At 45.4% G+C, this 22,713-nt stretch overlaps 1 protein-coding gene across 1 annotated transcript in view; it reads left to right on the plus strand.

Moving 5' to 3' along the window:
- Nucleotides 1-2,696: 2,696 nt before the first annotated feature.
- Nucleotides 2,697-22,713, plus strand: part of HSD17B12 (hydroxysteroid 17-beta dehydrogenase 12) — a 91,696-nt gene continuing 71,679 nt past the window's right edge. Inside the window, exon 1 of the mRNA XM_068945554.1 lies at nt 2,697-3,111. Coding sequence (XP_068801655.1) covers nt 2,946-3,111 — 166 coding nt within the window. The 5' untranslated portion in view covers nt 2,697-2,945. The remainder of the gene's footprint in view (nt 3,112-22,713) is intronic.

The following is a 22,713-nucleotide window of genomic DNA, read 5'->3' on the forward strand; positions in this document are numbered from 1 at the left end:
AGCCTAGTTCACATCTGTTCTGGACACTCTGGTGACCCTGATTGTACTGTTGTCTTCCATCTTCAGCTCTTGTTTTGTCTTTGACTTCTAGCAGATCTCTTACTGGAGCTGGACAAATTGGTTCTTTTTCTCTTTCCAGATGCTTTTGCAGTATCCTGTCCCTCTATTGCCTGGACTTCTGGAAGACAGGAGAGTGAGAATCAGCGGTGATTGTTTTCCTACCGGCGCAGTTTGAGAACTACTTTGACAGCCAATAGAACAGGAACTACCTTGCAGTGTTGCCACCGCAAGTGCATGCTCTTTCTGACAGTGTATGATTGCGCTGTGTCCGCAGTGGGGAATGATGCCAGAATTGCCGTCTAATCATCCATATTCTTTTCTCATACTGTAACCAAGTTGTTTTCCAAAAACGTTCATGCAAAAATGCAAAGATTCTCCACGTAGAATAAAGTAGGCCTATAGGGCCTAAGGAAGGGCTGGTATGGAACAAAAGGAAAATTAGATCTTCCAGCAATTTTGCTCTTGTAATCAAGACCTATCTGTGGCAGTTCTTATGCAGGATACACTCGTAGTGAGGCTTATGAGAATCTTCCTTGTGTGAAGACTGTAGGATTTAGCCCTAGCAAATTATATCATTCTACAATGGTAGCCATTGGGCAATAGGTGAGTCGTCTTTGGAAGAAAACAGGAAGAAAACTTGGTGAGAGTTTGATGCCATCTTTCACTATTGAGTGACTGACAAACAGAAAGGGAAAAAAAAGGTGAACTAAATCACAGTATAGACAGACACATACTTTCCGTTAAGGAATAAACAAAATTCAGTGATGTATTATTTTCTGTTAGCTCTGATACAACTGGTATCTAATAAAGATTAATTTCTAAAAATCAACCATAAACCTCTGGATCAGCCAATGAAACGATGACTTGAAAAACTATTCACTGCCAAGTGTATGGTAGTTCTGTGCCTTTGTTCTGCATCGCTGCAGAGAGTGTATAGTTGAATCCAATGAAGTTTAAATCCCAACTTTGAATGTAGTTGTTCTCCGCAAGCAGATTATGAACAGAGACCTTTCATTTTTATTAATTATGTATGAGTGATAAGCTATTGTGTACATATTTTTAATAACAGAAAATGTAGCAAACAAGCTTATTTTTATTAAACTAATAAAACAGATAAACCTATCAACGTGTGATTTTTATTTAATTTCTTTGGTCTTGTTCCCCTTTGTACTTTACCCTTTCATATATACTAGCTCATGTGTACCTGGACACTTGGTTGGTTGCATCCGTTTGTTGTTGTCATATATGTGTCTTGTTTCCAAATCAGAGCTTTGAGGTAGGATAGTCTTTGTAACTCTTACTTCCCCAACAGTACCATAATCCATTTGGGACCTTGAGATGTAACGCTCAGGGTTACCTGGGTCCCACCTAATACAAGATCTGTCCAGATTTGGAGAAATATAATACTTACATTAAGGAGCTCATGCCTTACTGGGGGGGGGGCACAGAGGTTAGGGAACATAGAAAAGGACAAGGAGAGAGAAACTAAATACAGTTTACAAACCCCTTTGATCTACAGAAAGCAGTCGGCAGATGTGGAAGTTTTAAAAGTGACTTCACGCTGCAGAGCGCTGGGGTTTGGCAGAGGTGCGGGCGGCGGGGAGGCTGCGGTGGGCATAAGGGAGCGGGCGGAGGAGGGCGCGAGGACGTAGCTTGGCAGCGCCGCTCCAGCAGAGGCGGTGAGGGGGCCGAAAGCTGGAGGCTGGCGCGGACCGGCCGGTGGCAAAGCCAGGCGCGACGAACGTGAGCGCGTGAGCACCGGCCGGGGCTGCTGGGGCAGGAGCCACGTAATGAAACTGCTGGACGAGGCAGATTTAGTTCAGCAGCCGCGTCCCGAGTTCGGCTGGGACGGTAGGTGGACACCCGGGCGGGCAAAAGCAGGCCGCCTTAGGGGCACGGGCAGCAGGCAGAGAGGATTAAGCTGCGGCACCGCAGCAGCGTGGCGGACCTTGGAGGCAGGCCCGCGGCAGCCGTGGCCGGATTTGGGTATGACCCGTATTCCCAGGCAGGGGAGAAAGGGAAGCCGAAAGACGAGGCTGCCTTGCGTGCTGCCTGCTGCCCGCGACTCCAGCGGCTGCGGAGCTCAGCTTTATTTAGCCAGGGCTCGCTATTGCTTGCGCTAAGGCCACGGCCGGAGGGCGGGCGGCCCACCCGCAGCCGGCCTCGCCCAGCGCTGCCCGGCCTTGGCCCTGGGTCCCGCCGGCGGGGGGGGAAGGGGGGCTTCCAACGGCTCCACCAGCCGCCGCTGAGGAAACCGCGTCCACGTGCTGCGCGGCCGTGGGCTCGGGGGCGATGGCCAGCGGGACCTACGCCACCGCCGGGAGCTGCCTCGGGCCGGGCCGGGTAATGGCGGCGGCCGCCGGCAGGGTGCCCCTCCCCCCGCCGCGCGCCACACGAAACCGTTTCGGGCACCGGCAGCGCGGGGGGAAGGGGCGAGCGCGGGGCCTATTAGGGTCCGGAGGCGGAGCTTGAGCATTTTATGAATGGGCTCATATGACGTCACTAGGGGCGGGAAGAGAGCCCCCTCTCCCCACCAATCCTGAGAGATGCCCGGCCGGCAACACCAATCACAGCACGGTCGCTGGATGATGGGCGGCTACCCCGGCCAATGGTGGTAAAAGAGCGGTGCCGACCACGTGGGGCGCAGGCCGCAAGTAGTACGGGGGCGTGTGGCCGCTCTCTCCCTTCCCCCCTCCTCTCCGGCGAGGCAGGAGCGTGCAAGGGCCGCAGCGGCTCGGGGGCGGGCGGAGCCAGCCGCGTTGCTAAGTGACCCAATGGCTGAGCAGCCTCTCCGCCAATAGCAGCGGAGCGGGGGCGGGCGCCGTGACGGCTGCGGGCCGGCGGTGGCCGGGAGGGCTCAGTTCCGCTGTGGCCGCCTCCGCAGCATGGTGGGGCCCACGGCTCTCCCCGCCGCCGGCCTCCTCTACTGGGTGGGCGCGCTGGGCGCCGTCTATGTGGCGGCGCGGGCCGCCTTCCGCCTGCTGGCCGGTCTCCGCGTGTGGGTGCTGGGCGGCGCCGGCACCGTGGGGCCGGCGCTGGGCGCCTGGGCAGGTGAGTGCGCGTCCCGGGGGGGCCGTGCCGCCTCCGTCGCTGCCCCGAGCCGCCGGGACGGGCCCGCGTCCCCCCCTCCCTCCCCCCCGCCGGTGCCCCGGGAAGGGGGGGCCGGGGCGCCTTGGCTCGGGGAGGGGGGCGGGGGGCCGCGCTCCTCCGCGGCGGCCGAGCGGGGCCCGGGCCAGGCAGCAACGGTGGCTCCGTCCGAGCCGCGGAGCGGAGGGCGGCTGGGGCGCGCTGCCGGCCCGGCCCAGCCCAGGGCCGCGGGGCGAAGGGCTCGCCGGGCTCGCGGTTGGAGCGCGGCTTGGATGCCGTCTTGTTCCCCCGCCGCGGCGGGGGGGCGGGGAGCCCTCGTTCCTGCTTTCCTGCAACTCTGGCGTCTTGTTGTGAAACTTGTGTAGCTGGGGGTCATAGGTCAAAGCCGGATCTGGGGCACGGCGCTGGGTTTCGTACGCGTGGGCTTTCGTTTATTGCTTGAACTTCAGCTTTCTCCTTCCAAGCTTTCTCGTTCCATCCGTCTGCCTCGTTTTTCCCTGAAAGCATATGCGCTTTCTGCTGTGGGGGTAACAAGGAGCACGCCTCAGAGTCTCTTCTTTTCGAAGTGATGCCTGCCTGGAGCCTGAAACTGGAACAGGCTGCTTCTGCAGCGAGGCAGCCCTCAGAAAGGTAGCTTTCTTCCAATAGCTGAACTTGGCAGCCTTCTCCGGCTCCCCGTGCTAGCTGGCGGCTCTGTGCCTCTCCTGCCCCACGCTTAGTCACTGACGTCATTTCCACCCGACCCCTGCTCCCCCGCCACCCTCTGAAAAAGCTTGCTTTTCTTCTCCCCTCTTCAGCTTGCTGAATGGGAGAACTGAAGAACTACAAGGCTGCAGTTATCTCCGTACCAAGAAAATCAGTTTCTGACTGTGCAGTTGAAGTAGCAATGCTGTCCTGTTGTTTCAACAGCAGTTGGCAGCAAATCTGAGAGTCAGAGTGCTACCAAACAGTATCTGCTGTGAACGGCTTTGGAGTGTGGGGCTTGAAGGTGGCAGGGGGAGCAGGTATGCTAAGAATGGCTTGTGAATAGAGGACCTACTGTAAAATTGGTGCAAACCCTTCCTTTCTCCTGCTTCCTCTGTCTCCTTTGGGCTCTGGGACGTAGTTGCCTGCAGTTGGCAACTCTTCAGAAAAGGCCTGGGGCTGTACTGGCTATTTCTGTTGTGGTAAGTGGTGGCATTAGTGGTGATCAAGAGGGAGTGGTTAGAGCACTTAAGCCTGGCATCTCAGAAGCATGGTAAAATCGTATTACCTGGGGACTGTCAGTGCTAATGCTGTGCTCAACTTTTCTCAGTTCTCTGGTTCCTAGTCGCTGGAATCATATTGAGGAAGGAACGTTTCTTCTTTACTAGTTTGTGACTTCTAAATAATTATGTGGAATTAGAAAGTACAGCTGTGCCACAGCCTGACAGCTCTGGCCAAGAAAATTCTCAAACTCACTTCTGCCAAGTGCAGTGGGAAGGGAAGGTCTTATTTCTGGTACCAAGCTGATAAGGGGTGGGGGAAATAAAATCAATTGCAAACTGTAACAGCTGTGAGTTTGAGATGAGATAGTTTAAAGAGGCTATGGAATATACTTCCTTCCCTCATGTGGGGTGTGAGGGCGTCAGATGCTGAGAATCTCTAGCTGCTTCTAGGTGGCACGTTTGTAGATACAGCAGACCCACAACAAGATAGTTGTTCTTGGGCTAATGAGCATGTTTCCCAATAATCTCTACAACAGCCAACATAGAATTTCTATGTGAACCCACGATTACTAATTTAATATCTGGTGTGAGAAAATAAATCAGCAGTGCCACTGGCAATATACATAATCCAAGAGCATGTCATGGGTTCTATATTCACAGACTTGAGAAGCATCTGTAATGCTTGGACAAGTTGTATAGCATTACAGTTAGTGACTAAGGTCCATATCTTCCTTCCAGCTAGACTGATGGTACACCTATTAAAGACATCATGGTTGGTATAGGACACCCAGTGCCTCTTTACCTTTCTACTTCTGGCTTTGAATATATTACCCAATTATCAGTTGTCTGCTGACTTTCAGTGCTTCATGAAAGTCTTGATAGCCACTTTAACTCTTTCTGCTTTGTTTCATACTTGGACATCTGCAGTGCTCTTGCCAAATGCAAGGTTATCAGATGAAACAACAAATTGTAGGCAACAGATCTTTCCTCAGTTGCACCCCCAAGCATCTTATGAACAGAGAACTGCAATGCGAATGTTTGTATCGTTACTTTGTACAAGCATAGACATCAACCTCCAGTTGTCCTTGGCCAATGGCTGCTCACAAGAATTATTCTTTCTCTCACTTTATCATTATCATGATTTTCAATGCATGGAGGAAGAGGAGCATTGGCAATATAGCTATGTTCCCTGTGTTTATCACTTCCTCTTTGGAGTGGGAGCACTGCTGCAATGTCAAGAAGGATGGGGGAATCTGATGCTGGTGTCTGCTGACTTGGACCTGAGCTGTCACTGTAGAAAGATGTGTGGCCATCATCAGCTAGCTGTTATGCATCCTCTGCCTGCTACCGGTGCAGGCAAGACGCTGCTGTACTGCAGCAAGTACTGTAGTCTCCAGGTGAAGGGAGAGTTTTTCACAGTATCAATAAGCACTGACATCTCGGGGTGGTTTGCCCTGAAATTCATACTGACACCAGCAGTAGGTTGGGGGAGACTTTCTGGCTGTAACTGTAGAGGAGGATGGAGGCATACCTGGGGCCTATTGGGTCACCTTGAGAATGAGGGAATTGGTAATACTGTAGGAAGAAATGCATTTCATCCTCCTCTGATCTTTAAAAACAAGTGGTTTTGATGCTAAATAGCTGTTTTGGTTACTGTGACAATGTATTCTTTCTACTCCGGCACTGGAAAGCAACTTCACAAAGATATACCATCTCATATTACCTTCCTCTTAGTGTCCTTTAACTCTTCTGCATATTTGGAATTGAATTGCAAATTCTTGCTTTATGCCATCTTAGTGGGTTTATGGTCATGTGTGCGATTGCTTCTGTCTGTGCAATGTCTAACTTGTTGGAATTTGGAAGGAAGGGGAATATGAGCAGGAAGAACAATGTCAGCCAGTAATGTACTGGGAGATAAATGTTTGTGCTACTTGTTGTGATGAAAAAATTAAATAGCAGCTGTTTTGGAAAAAGTTGAACTTTTTTACTATGACACTTTTTGTTTGAAGGTCCTCATAAAGCTTCTTGTGTGTTTTTTTTTTTTCTTTTGGTAACTTGCATCTAGCCTGGCTTTTGCTTCTATACAGTAGTCCAGGTGGGTGGATGCTCTGTGTATGTGAGATTTCTAGGTGCGTCTTGAGACAATATAGAGTGAAGACTTCTGGATCAACTGCTCTAACTTCACTTTCTCATAAATCAGTAACCAAAGTTAAGAGCCACATGATCTTTACTTGAAAAACAGTTTAGCTAAATAAACTATAAACTGAACATGAGTGCAATGCCATGGAATCATTCAGGAATTGCCAAGGCTACAGCAAAGATGTGGCTTATTCTCTTGTATTTCTCCAGACTGGCTGATCTATTGGCAGGACTGGTAGTTGTGATGCATAATGGTGCTTTCTTAGGTCAGATGAGAATGTCTTGCTCTTCTCCCATTGATCATGGTCGTAGGTAGCCACTGGACTTCTCTGCCATTGATAACTGGATGCGTTCTGGAGCAGCAAACTACCTGCTGCTGTCTTACCTTCCATTTGGAGAGTTGCCTTATCTCCCTGTTTAGGAAGCCTCTTTTACTGGAAAAGATAAAATTGTCTTCCCCCTTCCATTCAGTAACATGGTGAAATGAAATCAAAATCGTAGGTTAATTCAGTTTGGAAGGGACCTCAGGAGGCATTTAGTCCAGCCTCCTGCTCAAAACAGGGTTGGCCACAATATCAGACCACGTTGCTCAGGGCTTTATCCAGGCAGCTCTTAAACTCCAAAAAAAGGATGGAGACTGCACAGCCTCTCTAGAGTAATCTGACGCTCTAGCGCTTCTAACGCTCTGGTCATGCCAGATACTTAAATTTATATTACTTTTTTCCTGGCTCAAAATTACAAATCTATTAATGAGAACTTTGTTTTACAATTGACTGTAGCCAGTGATGTGTTAGCTGGAAATCAAGTTTATTTTAATTATTATCAGCCATATTACACTCAGAGAAGCCCAGTTCTTTCAGACCTCTCAGTTGCTAAGAAAAGTATGCGTTTCTTTCCCTGGTGGCTTTGGTACAATCATATTTGAATAATGATCCCATGTTTAGTGATTACAAAATGTCTGATAGTGATGATGATTTCTCATGTGCTGAATACAGCTGTACTTCTGTGCTGGGGCCAGCTAATAAACAAATGTTTTCAAACAGTAGCTTGCCTTAATTAGGCTTCTTGGCATTTATTCACTAAAAATGAAGAAAAAAAAACTTAAATGGATTGCTCACATTTAGCATTCTTAAATTCTAAGAGGTCAGTCAGGATGGTGCTCTCAACTGCTTCTAAGTTTCTATAATTGTTTTTAGACAAAAAACCCACTTGGTGTTAAACTATTTTTTTTCTGTAAAACTGCTTAGCAATAGCTTCCTCCTTTAACAAAGATGGGTGAACTTCCTCTGTTCTTTTAGCATCTTTCACTTAGCATAGGCGAGGCTTGACGCTATGTAGTCTAATGTATTGAAAGAGCCCTCTCTGCCATTTGTATGCCTGGGTCACTAATGAAGATATGAAAAATGTAGCTGTCCACAAGAGAAGGGGAGTGAATACTTATGTGTCTTAACAGTCAGATCCCTTAAACCAAGACCATACTGGATGGTTTCTAAGCTTCAACTGATTAAGAAGTTGGGGTAATAGCAAGCCCTAAATAATGCCTTAGCAGTAATAAGATTAATAAGCGATTAACACAAGATGTGGTTTTTACATAACAAAGTGACAAGCTATATTTTGTGTTTGTAAAGAGTTTGACTTAGATTCTTTCTATCGCAGCGTCCTTCCTGTAGTCCCTGGGATCAGTGTCTTACAAAAGAAACTCTGATCCTTATGAAGTTCTTGGGACAACCATAATGAAATAACCATGATGATAAATGGTTTTAATGACAGTTTAAGAACTCCATATGAAGGACATTCAGTACAGTATGGACTAGAGCGCTAACCAGGTGGTGACTTGTTGATAACTTTGAGCAGCTTTCACAAGCAATATCATTTTGTTCAAGCTCTTCAGTGCTGAGTGAAATACAGTCCTGTTGCTTGAAGGTGGTTTGCGTTCTGCAGCTAAATTTCAGTGACTGTTGTACAAATGAGTGCAGACATACTTTGCAAGTGCTTGGCACTGTGCATGGTAGTTGACAGATCACATCATAAATCCCTGTTGCAGATTAAAACAGCCACCCTAGTACAATGTCTAGGTGTATAGTTATTGGGGAAGTAAAAGGGGCGTTCGTGCTCCATTCGCAGTACTCACTGCAAGGTGTGGGAGGAGAGGCTCTGCACAACTCCCCCCTTTTTTTTCCCTGTACGTGAATATGTCTTGAACTGAGGTGTCCAGACCTTCAGGGAGAGCTTTTAGTTACTGCTAGTTCTTCAGTAGAATCTCTTGTTCAGGGATTTCTTCTCTTTAGCACTTCCTGGATCTGTGGCAAGAGTTTTTCTTGTCATACTCACAGTTCTGGGCACTGCAAACACTTTTAACTACGTCTGAAATAAAGCATGGTACTTGTCAACCCCAAGAGTAATGTTATTGTGAAAATATGCTAGCTTCCTTTTAATGTTTCATTATGACAGCTCAAGTAAAATGCATAGACTGAACTTGAAGCACCTGTTGATTTCCTGTGTTGGTCACTTACAAGGTGCTTAGTGAAGGGCTTAGTTTCCAGACCTACATTTTAAGGCAATATCTGGTACGAATCTTTCAACTGTCTGAACTTCCCACAGATGTTGGGTGCTAGTGTGTACAGTTTTTTTCCCATTTACCATGTAAAGTTTCCTAATATCCATCCTAAATTTCTTTGCAAAAAATTTAAGCTGACTTTCCTTCCTTTTCTTAGTGGCATAATCTCTTATACTTTAGAAGACTTCTGTCAGTGTCTTGCTTCAGTCTTCTCTTTGTTAGACGAAGTAAACACATTTCTTCCAGAGAAACCTAGGAGGTGAGGTGGCCTTGCCCACCCTGTTGCTCTAGACTCTGCTGTTTGTACAGTGCGCTACTCCAAGTTGGCCGCAACTCCTTTTGAGACCTTGCCAGCACTTAGTGTGACAGAGAGGTTCTCTAGTATTTTATATAGGCTACTGCTTTCTAAAATCAGTTTTGCCTCCTGGACAATATAAGAAACAAGCATGCCCTAGCATGTTTTCTACAAAATTACTATCTCTCTGCTTCTTGATTGCTTCGTCTGTAGGTGTTTTACTTTGCACTTGACTTGGTTGTATAGTGGAATTGCTTAACATGTGTGTTAAGTGTTCCTTCTTGCACTCTTTAGTTGGAGGAGAGGTAGAGCAAGTTCTTAGAACCTGAGCAAATCACTTCTGGGCATTGTATCAGCACGTCTTGAGGCTAAATGTTGATATGCTGTTGCCGCCAATCACAGCATTACCCAAGCGCTTAACATCAAGCTCTAGAATTTGATTTGATGTGAATGCTTTCATTCTTCTGCCTTTTGGGAAATAGGCTGCTTTTTTTCTTCGAAGTGAAGTACTGGATGGAAGATTTCAGTAATTCAGAGGTAATATTACTGGGAAATTTGAATCAGAGTATAAACACTTTGCCATATTTAACTGCAGGAATGGAGATGCATATAAAGGGGAGTTAATGCTGTAGCATGGTCTCCCCAACACCCCGGAAAGGCTAACACTGAGTAGAGGGCCAATTCCCTTTGCATTAAGGTGAAAGGAATACCCGTCCCTGGTATTATATACATAAACAATGTGAAAGGTAAATGCTTGTGAAGTAGTCTGAGGGATGAATGCCTGTCATTTTAAAGCAGCTTACTCATTTCAACCTTCTGTATGTTTTGGAGTAGGAATACTTGCAATGGAAACCTTTCACTTAAAACTAGGAGATTTATGCAGGGAAGTTGCCTAGAGTAGTAGCTTGCTTCACTTTTTTTATATTAGATTAGCCAATGTACTTGCTTCCCCTTCGGAAGGGTTACCTGTGAAGAGCCCTTTAGAACTGGTAGAGTCTGGGAAATTGTCTTAAGAAGTGAGAGCACAGAGGTGAGCCTTGGGCAGCTCCAGCGAAAAAGTGACACTTGAGCTGTGGTTAGGTAAATGCTCTTGTGTAAGAAGTGAGCTAGCAGAAAGTGCTGAGGCAGGGGGAGGGCAGTGCTGAGAGTGGGACTTAGGGAAAACTGCAGTGGTCTCCCACCTGGGAATTATTTCTTAGTTCCGATGGGTGGGTGAAACATGTCTCATGGCTCTTGGCCCTATGAATACTTTCATTTGCAGTTTATAGGATTGGGAAGACTATCTCTGCTACACAAAAGATAATAGTAAGAAAAGATTTTTCCCACTTCTGCAGAAGTGCCAGATGTGATTCTTGTACTTAACCCTGCATTTGTCTGCATATACAGAAAGAGTAGCTAGTAGGCGAAGGACCTCATGTTGAGTTGGGCTTGAATAGTCTAAACAGTTGTCTGGTTAGACTATTTTTAATGTAGCTGCTCATAACTTCAGGTGACTTCTTTTGCTCATTTACTGAGCAATTTGTAGAACTGGAACACTGTTCATAAGAGAAGATATTCTGGTTTTATATTCTGCAGTGCAATCAATCCAGGATGACAAATCATCCTGATGGATCAGGCAGTGGGATGTACACCTGGGATCAGTTGTCCAAAGTATTTCCAAAGTATGAAGCTATTAATAGCAACCTTCTTTAAAGAAAGACTAGGCAAGAGTTTTAACTATTCAAGTCTAGCCTCATATTAATTTATTATACTTCTAATCTTGGAGAGTCTGATACAAGTCTAAAAATAATATTCTGGTGCTCAGCAATGCAGTACACAGATATGAATCCCCCCTTTTTCCTCAAAGATGCATGTAAATATCTATGCTTGTTTTAAAAATTAATCTAATGGAGCACTTAATTTGCTGTACGCTTTACTGTGTAAATTTGAAGGACACTCAAAATACTAGTCACCTGTGGTCAAACAAGCAGCTTAGCCCAAGTTAGACAATGGCTGAGGTAATGCTAGCTGTGCTTGGGTAGATGCTGATGTTGTAGATATCAGGCTGTAGGAAACCTAGGCTCCTAGAGTAAAGCAAAACACTCCAGATTGTTGAGTACATTAATATCTGAAAATGCTAGAATTAGGGCTACTTAGATTTCTTGGTTTGGTCCTGTAGTGCATTTAATTGCACAGCAGGATTCTACCTTCAATGTGTGATCTTCTGACTCTTGATTTAACCTATATGTAGTATTTCTTGAATTTGTGCAAATTCCCAGACTTGTAGTGTTGAAGTCCAGAGTATTACATTTCATCCCGTAGGTGATTGTGTTAGCAGAGCTAAAATTTTTGATCATCAATATAAGCCTTTCTTAATACTAGAAAAGAGCTATGTGCCAACTTTACTGCTGAGCTTCTAGTTTACTCCTTATGCCCCCAGCAACAGATGATGATACCTGAAATTCTGGGCTTTCGTGATAGGTTTTGAAAAAAACCTATTTTCCTACAGTTCTTAAAACTGGAGATAAGGTGCCCAAAAGCAGAGCCCCAGGAAAAAGGTGTCTTGTCCCTTTGTCTCTTGTACTTTTTTTTCCTTGTTTGTCATCCTCCCTGCTTTTCCCTCTCCCAAAGTTCTCTTATATTCATCTCATGACTCAGTTGCCTTTTCTGAAGAGGATGAGAGACAGCTGTAAGGGTCAGGTGAAGGTGTAGTTTGTATATATACAGTGGTTGCTGTCTGATTTGGCTGTGCAGAGACTGGTTGGATTGGATTTTTGCCTATTTTTTCCACCTTCATGTTTTTCCACCATTTATTTTTTCCACCTTCTCTTTTGCATAATTGTGACTCAAAATGTCCTGGGAGAGTATATCACACTGGTCATGCCATACCCTGGACAGTGTTGTGCTTCTGCTTCCTGAGGGACTATAAACTCGCTAGTCAAGGAAGAGGTTGGTTGCTGTACTCTGAGGAGCTCAGATCTAGAGATGGTGATTCACCAAGGGATTTTTGTATGTGTTAGATGCCCGCTGAAGTGGAATAAGCGATTATAGGTGGGATAAGCTCAATGGGGCAAGCTCTGCAGGGCAAGGGCTTAGAGCTTCTTCAGAGGAAGGAAATTGGTGCAGAGACTTCTGAAGAGTCTGGCCTTCTTCCAGAGTCTGTAGTTGCTACTCCTAGATGCAGGGGTTTGCAGAGGCCAGAATAAGAGAGTTTGCAGATATGGAAAGCAGAAGATGGAGAACTATTTGCAGTTTGAATACTGCTACCCAAAGAACATGTTCTTCCGCTTATCCTTGCGCACTGCCCCTCTCTACAGTGCCTCACCATTGGATCCTTGTTCCAGCAAGTCTGCTTCTGTTTCCCAGACAGTTTGTTCCTCCCAGGCTCTTCCTTTGTATGCCTTCTGAAGCCTCTAGCTGACCTGTTTCCCATGGACCTTTGTCCCTCTGCTTCGTTCCCCAAGCTTCTCATGCAGCCTCTACCAGCGAAGGCGTTTGGTCTGTAAACTGATTATTTGTGAATAGATTTCACAAATCATTTCTCTTGAAGAGGTGCATATGCCCAGTGTTCTCAGTGACTGATTCCCATCTACCACAGGAGCTTTCCATCCCCCGAGTGATGGAGCAGAGCTGATTCAGGACAACTCATGAGCTGCATCCCTAACAGAATTGAGAGGAAACAACTGAGAGAAGGATGGGACAGTAAAGGACCCCTGCACTGTTGGAAGGAACTTCTGTCCTGTCAGTTCCAATTCTGTTTTCATATATACATCAGATCTTTTGGTGCTCCAATGCTGTTATCTTTGTTCCAAGATTCTAGTTTTATCCTCTATTTGCTGGATTATTTCTTCACCTTTGCTTTTTTTTGCCAATTTTGGTTATTTGTTCTGGCTGTTTGCTCTAACCTCCTGGGCCTCATTCATGCTCCTCTGCACTGGAATCAGCTTACTGCCTCTTTCATGTGATGTCAGTTTGTGAATGAGAGATCAGTCACAAGAAGATTGAGTGCATGGCTTTACAATATGGCTTTCTGATCTAACTGCTGGGAAAGGGAGATGAAGAGCTCTTCTGCTTGCCATTTGCTGGCGTTGGTTTGTCTTGTTCTGCAGTGACCTAGTTAAGAAGTTAGCCCTACAAAAAATTGATTGCCTTCTGCTATTTAGCTCCTTAAACTGCTTTGCTGTAGGTCAAACGCGTGCCAGTGCAACAGAGGAGGGACTCTGAAGTATCATGAAACTGCATGTTGAGGATACAGTTAAGCTCAAATAGCTTGAAGACCAAGCTGCGGGCGAAGGAATTGCTTCTGCTCTAATCCCTGCATGTGCAGTCTCGCTGCTTCCCTTATGTTGCCTCTAGCCAATGTGTTGCGGTGGGGATGGTGAGACAGATCTGTTCACTAGTGTGATTAACACTAACCATAACTCTGCAAGAACGACCAGCTGCGGTGTTAGCTGGATCAACTTACTGATTAGCCTGAAAAGCAATTGCTGGACAGATGCAGGTAAAAGTGCAAGACTGGGTGACAACCTGCGGTTATGGTGGATTAAGCTGAGCTTAAACCTGCGGGATGAGTCTGTCTTCAGTTCTGTTGCATGTCCCTATCTTAAGCAGCTGTTACAAAGTCTTATTTTGCTCAGTTCTGTCTGCATCCAGTTTGGCATGTCTGCAGTCCTGTTGTGTGTATATTGAGAAACTTGTTCATGAATTGGCAAGCACAACTTTGGAGGTCCTTGGTAATAAATTCTAACAAGCCTGCTTACTTTTCAAAGGATAGTAACTTGCCTGAATTTTCAGGGCAGCAAATTTGACGCAATTTGGGGGGGAGGAAGGAACTCCCCCAGCCTCATTCTGACGAATAGTTGAAGTATTTTAACAATGCTTTCAAAATTTGCCTGGCGCAGATGTGCAGCAAAGGAGACTTTCATCCCAATAGTCAACTTAGTTCTAGCTGTTCTCTTAAGTGTTGGGAAGATTTCATGTTTCATGGAAACATCTTAAGAAGTAGGTTAGGCCTGGAAGTCTCTTGCAAAGACTCGTGTGGTGTATAGCTTAACTGGAAAAAAGCTACTGAAGTGAACAACGTAGAAAGGGAGTTTTGACAGATGAGATGGGAGGAAAAACCCGCCAGGTACCAAGCCTAGAAAGTGTAACTAGTCTTCTGTACGTAAGGGTCAGAATTTAAAAATGTTACAGAAGTGTCCATGTCCTTAACCATAGGTAGCAGTGACCATTAAACTTCACTATAGATAATGTTTTTGTATTGATTTACTAGTTATAGAGTTCATTTTAAGAAATAAAACTAAGCAACTCCCTACACAGAGTAGTCCTAGTACTCTGTTCTGTCTGCAGCCTAATCCCTGGGGAAGGATCTGTTCTATTTGGCTGTATTTGAACCTCTGATACTGGTAACTGAAATCCTGATGTTTTACAGCATTTGAAAATGCGTATGGGGGCGGGGGTGGTGATCTCTTCATCTAGAAATCATTTTGACTAAACTTTTCTGGCTTACAAAGGAAGAGGTGGATTTTCAAGCTGCCAGCTATGTAAAATTGTGGTAGGAGTTGTGTGTAGCTGGGTTCTTTGCTTGTACACTGCTGCTGGTTGTGTTTAAGACCAAAATGTAGAAGTTCTGATATGAAACATCTGCCTTGCCAACATATGGAAGTAAGTACTTGTTTTGAGAAATGTTAGTGTGGCATACCAGTGCAGACCAACTTATTTCAATCACTGTTACTATGCTTAGGGATTGAAACAATGTTTTCTTTCATAAACTAACCTATGATCAGTCTCCTTGCAGCTTTCCTGTTTAACGCTTCTAAAATTTATCTCTTGATTTGCTTACTTCCAACATGAATTCTGCACAAATAGTCTGTGTAAGAATAAATTTTATTTTATAAATGCACGTTATTTTAAAATGGTCTTTTCGATGGGAGTTGGTTAATTTTAACTTGTATAAGAGCCATTCCCAAAGCCTTACTTTATGGGGAAGTAGTACTAGGACTTACGTCTAAGCAAGGGATGCTGGTCATCCAACTTGGTTTAAATCCTCAGTCTGTCCTGCATGTGGTCTGACTAGCTATGAGTTTTCTGTAGTCTAAAGTTTTGCTCTTACTCCTAAGTTTTGGAGCGGGGAGCATGGGATGTGCTTAAAACAACTTAATTTTTTTGTTTGGTTGTTTTTTTACATTAGATTTTACCTTATTTTCTGCATGAATTACCTGTATTTTTTAACCTTAAGCTATCTTGGTACCTTTGATGCAAGCTACTTCCTCTAACTGCAGTGGTCAAGTGCATTTTTCACCTGAATGCTGTTCCCAAATTCAGTCATACGTTGGTTTCCAGGTGAGGTGAGCTGCTCTGCCTCTGGCAGTGACCCTACCAGACTGCGCTATGCTCCAGCTGTCCCCTATTCAAAGTACTGTGCGCATGTCTTGTTGCGTGTGGGACAGCAGCACGTTGGTGCTGTGACACTGGGTGCCTGGCCATGTTGTTGAAAGGTTTACAGGACCTGAAGGAGAAGAGAAGAGCAGGTAGCAGACTTGCTAGAACAGCTCCCACTGGCAGGGAAGAGGCTTCTGCTGCATTGAGGGGTCTCTTGGCAAAGAAGATAGCAGGATCCAGGGATAATAAAGCTGTTTTGGCAGGCTGGTTCTCATCTACACAGACTGATTTTTTTTTTTTGGTACCTTTAGTCCACAGAAGTGAGAAGAGCAGCCTCCTTTACTGTTCCTAGTGTCTGTCTTCTAAAGGAGGGCTTTCTTTTGGGCCAGAAAGAAGTCCAATAGCAGGCCCGTCAGTCCATGCTCACAGGGAAGACAGAAGTAGGGGAGTGCTGCTGGAGACTGTTTCTGTTGTCAGTTCTTCCAGTGGAAGCTGTAAACCTTTCTAAATCAAAAAGTCCTGTCAGTTGAGGTAGTCTTAAGGATAGGATGTCAAAAAAAGTGTTTACATGTGTTTGGTGGAGGAAGCAGCAGATGGAGAAAGAGGGATGGGGCGGGTGAGTCATAGGGTTAGAAAGGGACCTGTAGGGGTACAACGTATTGTAGCTGCTGCTTTCCAGAGCATCCAAAGAGTTAGGGGATGCTGTGCAGTGCTGTTCTCCCTTTAGTGTTACATTTCTGGACAGAGGATGTTACTGGGAATTTCTAAGCTTCCTTCCTTCTGTGCTGTGGCTGGTCAGCTTGGTTAGGAAGAGCAGAAAAGTCTGATGGCTTAATAGCTCAGTGAAGGACTGAGGTTGTGGAGGACTGGAAGGGGGCTGCATTTTTAGCATAGAAGTCTTTACCTTGCCAGGAAAAGGGCATGTGTTGAGGACCTGGTGAATAGTGCTGTAAACATGGCTGTGCCAATGCTCTCTATCCTCAGTGGGATGGGAAATTAATGTGGAGTGAAGGCTGGCTTGCAGGCTTCCTTGCAGTCTTCTAGAGTGGTGTGCCCTACTGCTTTGGATATGGGACAGGGAATGCATGTGGGTGCTTGCAAGAATTTGGGGTGAGCAGTATGTCAGGTCCTGTGCAAAAGCCAACTGGAGAGGTTCACAGGGCAGGGTCACAGCATGGGGTGTAAAAAACCCTCTTCACTGTCTCCCATGGCCACATGTCACCTCTCTTGCACTACTGCTGTGTATGTGGGTGGAAATAGCTGCAAAGTTCTGGTAGCCCTGAGCTGGATCCTGCCTGAAGCAAGGCTTTCTGGAAACGCTGCTGTTCTCAAGCAGGACTCTGAGCGTCTAGATAATGTGCATTTTCAGTATTAATGATCAAATTGTGTGCTGTAATATGGCTATACGCAGATGAATGTGTAAGAATAAAAGATATTCCTCACACCTGTTACAGGCCTCATCCAAAGTCCAGGATGTATGCTTAACTATTGCTTTTCTGTGGCTGCTGACACCCACTTCATGATGAAATGGCTAAACTACCTGTTGATCAGCCTGCACATGATGACACGTGCTTTCTGGAGTAGGAGAGCTGTTGCAAAAGGGAGACAGAGTATGCGCTTTTGCCCTGGAGTGAGGCTGTGTGATCCCATCATGTAAAAATGGGGAGGGAGGGGGACAGGGGGCAGGGAAATATGTGAAATTCGAGTTCTGCTCCAGATATTCAGAAGCTTGTATTTTGCGCGCTTCGGCAATATGTCAACAGCTTAAATCCAAACTTCCTGATAAGTTGCCTTGAGGACACTGGGCATCTCTGCTGAGCTGCTACCGTGTTTCATCACTAAATGCTCTCAAGGCCCACGAGGGCTGCCGGCAGCATCCACCTTTTGCCTTGTGCTACCGAAGACAGCCGTTTAACTTGCTTTTCCTGCCTCGGCTAGTTACCTGGCAGCTTGATGCTGTTCGGCACCGGCTGATGCTGTTGGTTCCCGTTCAGACGTGCGGATGCAGAAACGGGGCGAGGGCGCCCCCGCCCCGCGGCTGGGCCGGGCGCTGCGCTGCGCTGCGGCGCCCCCTGGTGGCCGCGGCGGGCTCGGCGGCGCCGCGGGGGCTCCGCGCCGCTAAGACTTTTTCTGCCTATCGCTCGGGAAGGAGGGGCGGGGGGGGAATCTTTCTGACGTTTTTAACCCCGTGCGACGGTTTTGTTTCCTAATTTTCAGTTTAAAAAAAAAAAAAAAAACCTCTGCGGCGGGGAACCCAGGGGTTCCTGTCTGATGTAGCCAGCTTCATTTGCTTTAGCTTCTGTTTTTTTTTTTTTTTAGGGGGAGGTTGTGCTGGCAGGGAAGGTGCGCAGAGGAGCGTCTCCCCCTAGTCTAAGGGGCTCTGTCCCTGCGAATGCTTTTGGTGAAATCGCTGCTTGTGTCAGTGAAGGGTTAACTCTGTTTCACCTCATCTGCCCCCAGCAGAACTGCTTTCTTTAAAGCCTGCATAGCCAGCGGTGCTCCCGCCTGGCAGGGAGGGAGAAATGCTGTCACTGCGGTGATCCTCGTTCTCTCCCTCATAGCTGTGCATCCATTACCTAATAGGTGACATAACATGTTCCCTCTTTTCTGCTCTGCTGTGTTTTTTAGCTTATGAAATGCTTGAAGCCGGGACTTGGGACAGGTTCGTAGAGCCTAGAGGGATATACCAGGGTCCTTTCTGAGCGTGGACAGGGCTGTGTGACTGCCCTTTTCTTGTCCCTAATTTAAATTATTGTTAGGGCATACAGTGCTTTTGCTTTTAACCCATGTGTCTGAAGTGCTGCAGGTTGCCCAGTTCATGAATCAGAAGCAGGAATCCTCCTTCTGAAGTTTCATTATTAATCTGAAGCAAACCATGTTCGTTGTGAATTGACCGTTGCCACTTTTATGAATCGAAAGAGGCGCCATTCATGTGCTCAGGCTGCTGGGATGAACGCGTTGATCTCTGCAGAAATGGGACTCATCTGTGTGTGAATGGTGCCTGGATGCGACTGAGCCAGGGAAGGGCGGGGGGGGGCACACAACACACCACAGCCGTGTCGTGTGACAAGGACACTGGCTAGTCCACGTGCAGCCGGGGGGGCCGGGGCTGCCGAGCGCAGCGTGCTCCAGCCCATGCAGTGCCCACAGGCGCTTCCTCTGCCTCTCTGCTCTTCCAGGGAGAATAAAGTGCATCAAATCAATTGTAGCTCAAACATTTAAGGAGGCTTGACGGTAGCCTCATTTTTATAGGAAAATCTGGGGAGTTTTCCACCAGGGAAAAAATACTGCAAATTTTCAAGGGCTCAGAGTGAAATATAGAAGGCAGCAGTGGCTGTTTCTTTATTTAGAAATAAGAAGGGAAAGGGAGTGTCTTCTGAGCTTTTCCTTGAATCTTAACACAAACATGTCTATTGCAAGACAGTGCTGATACAAATAAAACAACCAAGGATTTCCAGATCTCTACTGTCAAGTGTTAGGGAGAGTCTTATGTTAGTGTATTGATTGCATTCTTATAGATGTTTGTTACCTTCTAAACAGTGTTAACCTCATTCATTTTTTTCCCTCCAGAATGGTGGCTAGAAATACCCAATTAAAGTGAATGTAATTAAGAATGTTGAGTGGAAGGGACCCCTGTGGAACATAATTGCCAAATATACACATTTTGGATAGACAAGGGGGCTAAAAATACAGAATAGTCTTCAAATTTGATCAGTTTAGAAACTGTATCTTTGGTTTCCAGCTCTAAGTGACCCTTTTTATGAATGGTAGCTTTTACTTAATTCAGGTGACTAGCTGGTTCTGTGTTCCTTCTTAAAAATCTGTGGGCTAGAGGGTGCTGGTGAGTACTTCAGTAATCTTTCTGACAATGCAGAGAGACTTTTGAAAGGTGTGGTTCGAGTTTAAGCTTCAGTTTGATAACTGCAGTGCACAAAAGCAAAATATCCTGTTCAAATTAGAAGTCATCTGATTTGCATTTGTGTACCAGTTTCAGCTTCAAAAGCCAGAACGTAAAAACAGACTTTAAAAACAAAATACTGCAGAATACCTCTCATTTTGTATAGGCAGGGTAACTTTTGAAGACAAGTTTAATGGCTTTTCAACAGCTTCAGATATTGTCTTTTTTCATATGATATTCTACTTGAATAGATCATTCCTCATCGTAATTAGGTAACTTCATTCTGAAGACTTTAGAAATTAAAATTCCACTTGTGTTACTTCTCTACATTTAAGAGTTGTCTTTATAACATCTCGGCAGCTGGATAAAGACTTGCCAGCTACATCAACTTTATCCATGGTTGCCACTGCATCTTTTTAATAGCACATTATCTGCTAAATATACTCCTAAGCCATCTTTGTCTCTCTCAACATATGAGAAGCTATTTCCAGTAGGACTGAGAGGTCTCTGTTTTTAACAGAAATAATGGTCTTGTTTAGAGTGAGAGATTATAAAAGGTTTAGAGTCATTCCTAGCCTAGCATAAATATGCTCACCAGCTTCTCATGGAACTGGGAGTGCATATAATCATGCTTGAACCTGCAAGAGCAGGTGCTGAGGTGTTTTTTTCTTTTCTCCTCACAAGCAAGTGCTGCTTTAGCAGTTGGTTAAAGCAAGATTGCATAGATATTTCCCTTAAAACTAGCAAGGGGGAAGGAAGAGTTTTGTATTTGATAGTTTTGTCTTAGGTGTCCAGAGACACCGTAAACTGCAGTTCCTCTTCTAGGGAGCTGAAGATTTGTGTGACCTGCAGTTTTGGATCTTTCTGTTCAATGAGAGTATAAATATCATCTTTTACTGGATGATGTTATGTCTATATAAGAAGAGATCAGTTCTCACCTGAATTACTTTAGGAAGTCATCTGGGCTAATTAGTGTTCTGAGCCCTTCAGCTTTACTGCCTGATTTAACTGCTGGAGACTTTCACCTGCAGCTGTCAGATTAGCTTTAGTCCACACTTACACCAGACAAACTGCATGTAGTATTTAATAATGACTATTTAATAATGTTGACTGGTTCCCTTTAAAAGTTGTAAACATGCCACAGTCCTGTAGCCTTGCCTGAAAAACTGTGAAATGCCCCACAGGGATGGGGGCCACTGTTTCAGGCTTTCATGAAACTTTGGTGCATGTCTCTCCCCTCTACGTGCACAGAGTACTCACTTGTTCAGCAGTCTGACTTGTCCCTGCTTTATGCCTTGGACTTTAGCAGCTACCATGCGAATGAGTCATGGGTGTACTAAACACAGTGAATGCAGAGGTGTACATATGGGGAGGGTGCCCCCCCAGTTGGTGGGTTACAGGAGCTCTGTTAACGGGGGGAGCTGCGCAGAAGGTATCCTCAGAGAACAGCCGTAGCAGGGGTAACATGATGCATTTGATGTTGCTGCTGTGCTCTTCCTTCATGCCAGTAAGGAAGTCAAGAACCAGCTGTGGGCACTGGTGTGCTGTCCTTGACTCCTGTGGTGCAGGGGCAGAGCTTGCAGACCTATCCTTGCACTGCTGCTTCCAGTTGTATGCCTGTTAATAAAGGGCCTGAGTTAACTTTCTGTAGCTGTCATCCTCCTGTCCCCTGTACAAGGCCTTGTAAAATACTCTTTGTGTAGCTGCCTGTGTTTCTGTTTTTGGGCTTTGCCTGCTGAAATCTCTGTGCTTGAACTTCCCTGCTTGTGAGCAGGCTGTGCTGTTCTCGGGCATGATTCTTGTTGCCACTTCAGCTGTTCTGCAGAATTCCTATTTTCATACCTCTGTGTCCATAAAGCAAATGATGGCTTCTCAGTGTACCACTTGTTATTCATTTTGGCTAGAACCAACATTAAAAAGTATAACTAGGTGCTGTCTTGCTTCAATTTCTGTTCTACTTCTGAGCAGTTAGAATCTGTAAGAGATTTTAATTCCCTCTTCCTATGTGGCTTCCAAAAGAAGTCCATGTCTTGCTACTTTGCAGCCACACTCCTTTTTTTCCACAGACAGCCCTGCAAGACTTTAGGAATTCTACTTAAACTTCCCCAAACCCCTACTGCAGGGGGTGGATGTAAATGTGTTGTGTATTTAGTAGAGAGGCAGAGCTTAATCATCCCAAACAGAAGAAGTAGTAAAGCCATCAAGTTGTTCTACTTCTGTCTTTCCTGGGCAGTCTGTGGCATGAGAACTTGTGAAGAGCGTAAGATCTTGGGAATATCTTAAAACAAGTCCTTTTGCTGTGCTCAAACCCACCTTCACACCTGCTCTCACCCCATCTGTTAAGTACTGTAGAGACTGAAGTGTAAAATCTGAAAAAAGCTAATACTACTCATTCTACCTGCAGATTGCAAACTGACCTGTGGAGTAAGATGCAAACTGACTTGAACAAAATTTTCTTTAATGGCTGCTTAATAAACATCTAACCCTGACCTGTGGAGTAAGATGCAAACTGACTTGAACAAAATTTTCTTTAATGGCTGCTTAATAAACATCTAACCCTGGAAGATAATCAAGCTGCTAATGTAGAGTGTAAGTAAATCATGAACAAAGGCTTAGGAATACTCTTTCTTCAAAAACAAAGAAACAAAACCCCCTCAGACCTGAATTTTTGTAAGTATGATATGAGATTTCCTCCTAAGCACTAAATGGTGTCCATGACTGATAAATGGATGGCCTGTAATAATAGGTGAAGCATGTAATTTATACATAGCAGCTCTTAAAGCAGAGGACTTGAGCTCTGCACAGTGGCAGGTTTGCGGATGGATTTCTTCATATACTGTGTCCATGACCACGCATTCAAAACAGTAGGTGTTTTTTTATGGCCCATGCACCACCCTGAAGGTCAGATGTCAAGCAAAAGTAATTTCTTGTGTAATTCTGACTTCAGACATACCTCTGTTATTCTGGGGGCAGGGTGGAGGGAGGTGGGTGGAATTTGACTTTACAAGGGATCAGTGAAAAAGTGTTATTAGTAAGCTTGAATTTGTTATATAGGGATTCATACAGCTATTGGAAAATCTGGGGGGTCCACAAATGCAAAGAATTGAAAAATCCCTGTCCTACTTAAACA

This window comes from Struthio camelus, chromosome 5 (assembly GCF_040807025.1).
Source record: "Struthio camelus isolate bStrCam1 chromosome 5, bStrCam1.hap1, whole genome shotgun sequence".
NCBI classification, from domain to species: Eukaryota; Metazoa; Chordata; class Aves; order Struthioniformes; family Struthionidae; genus Struthio; species Struthio camelus.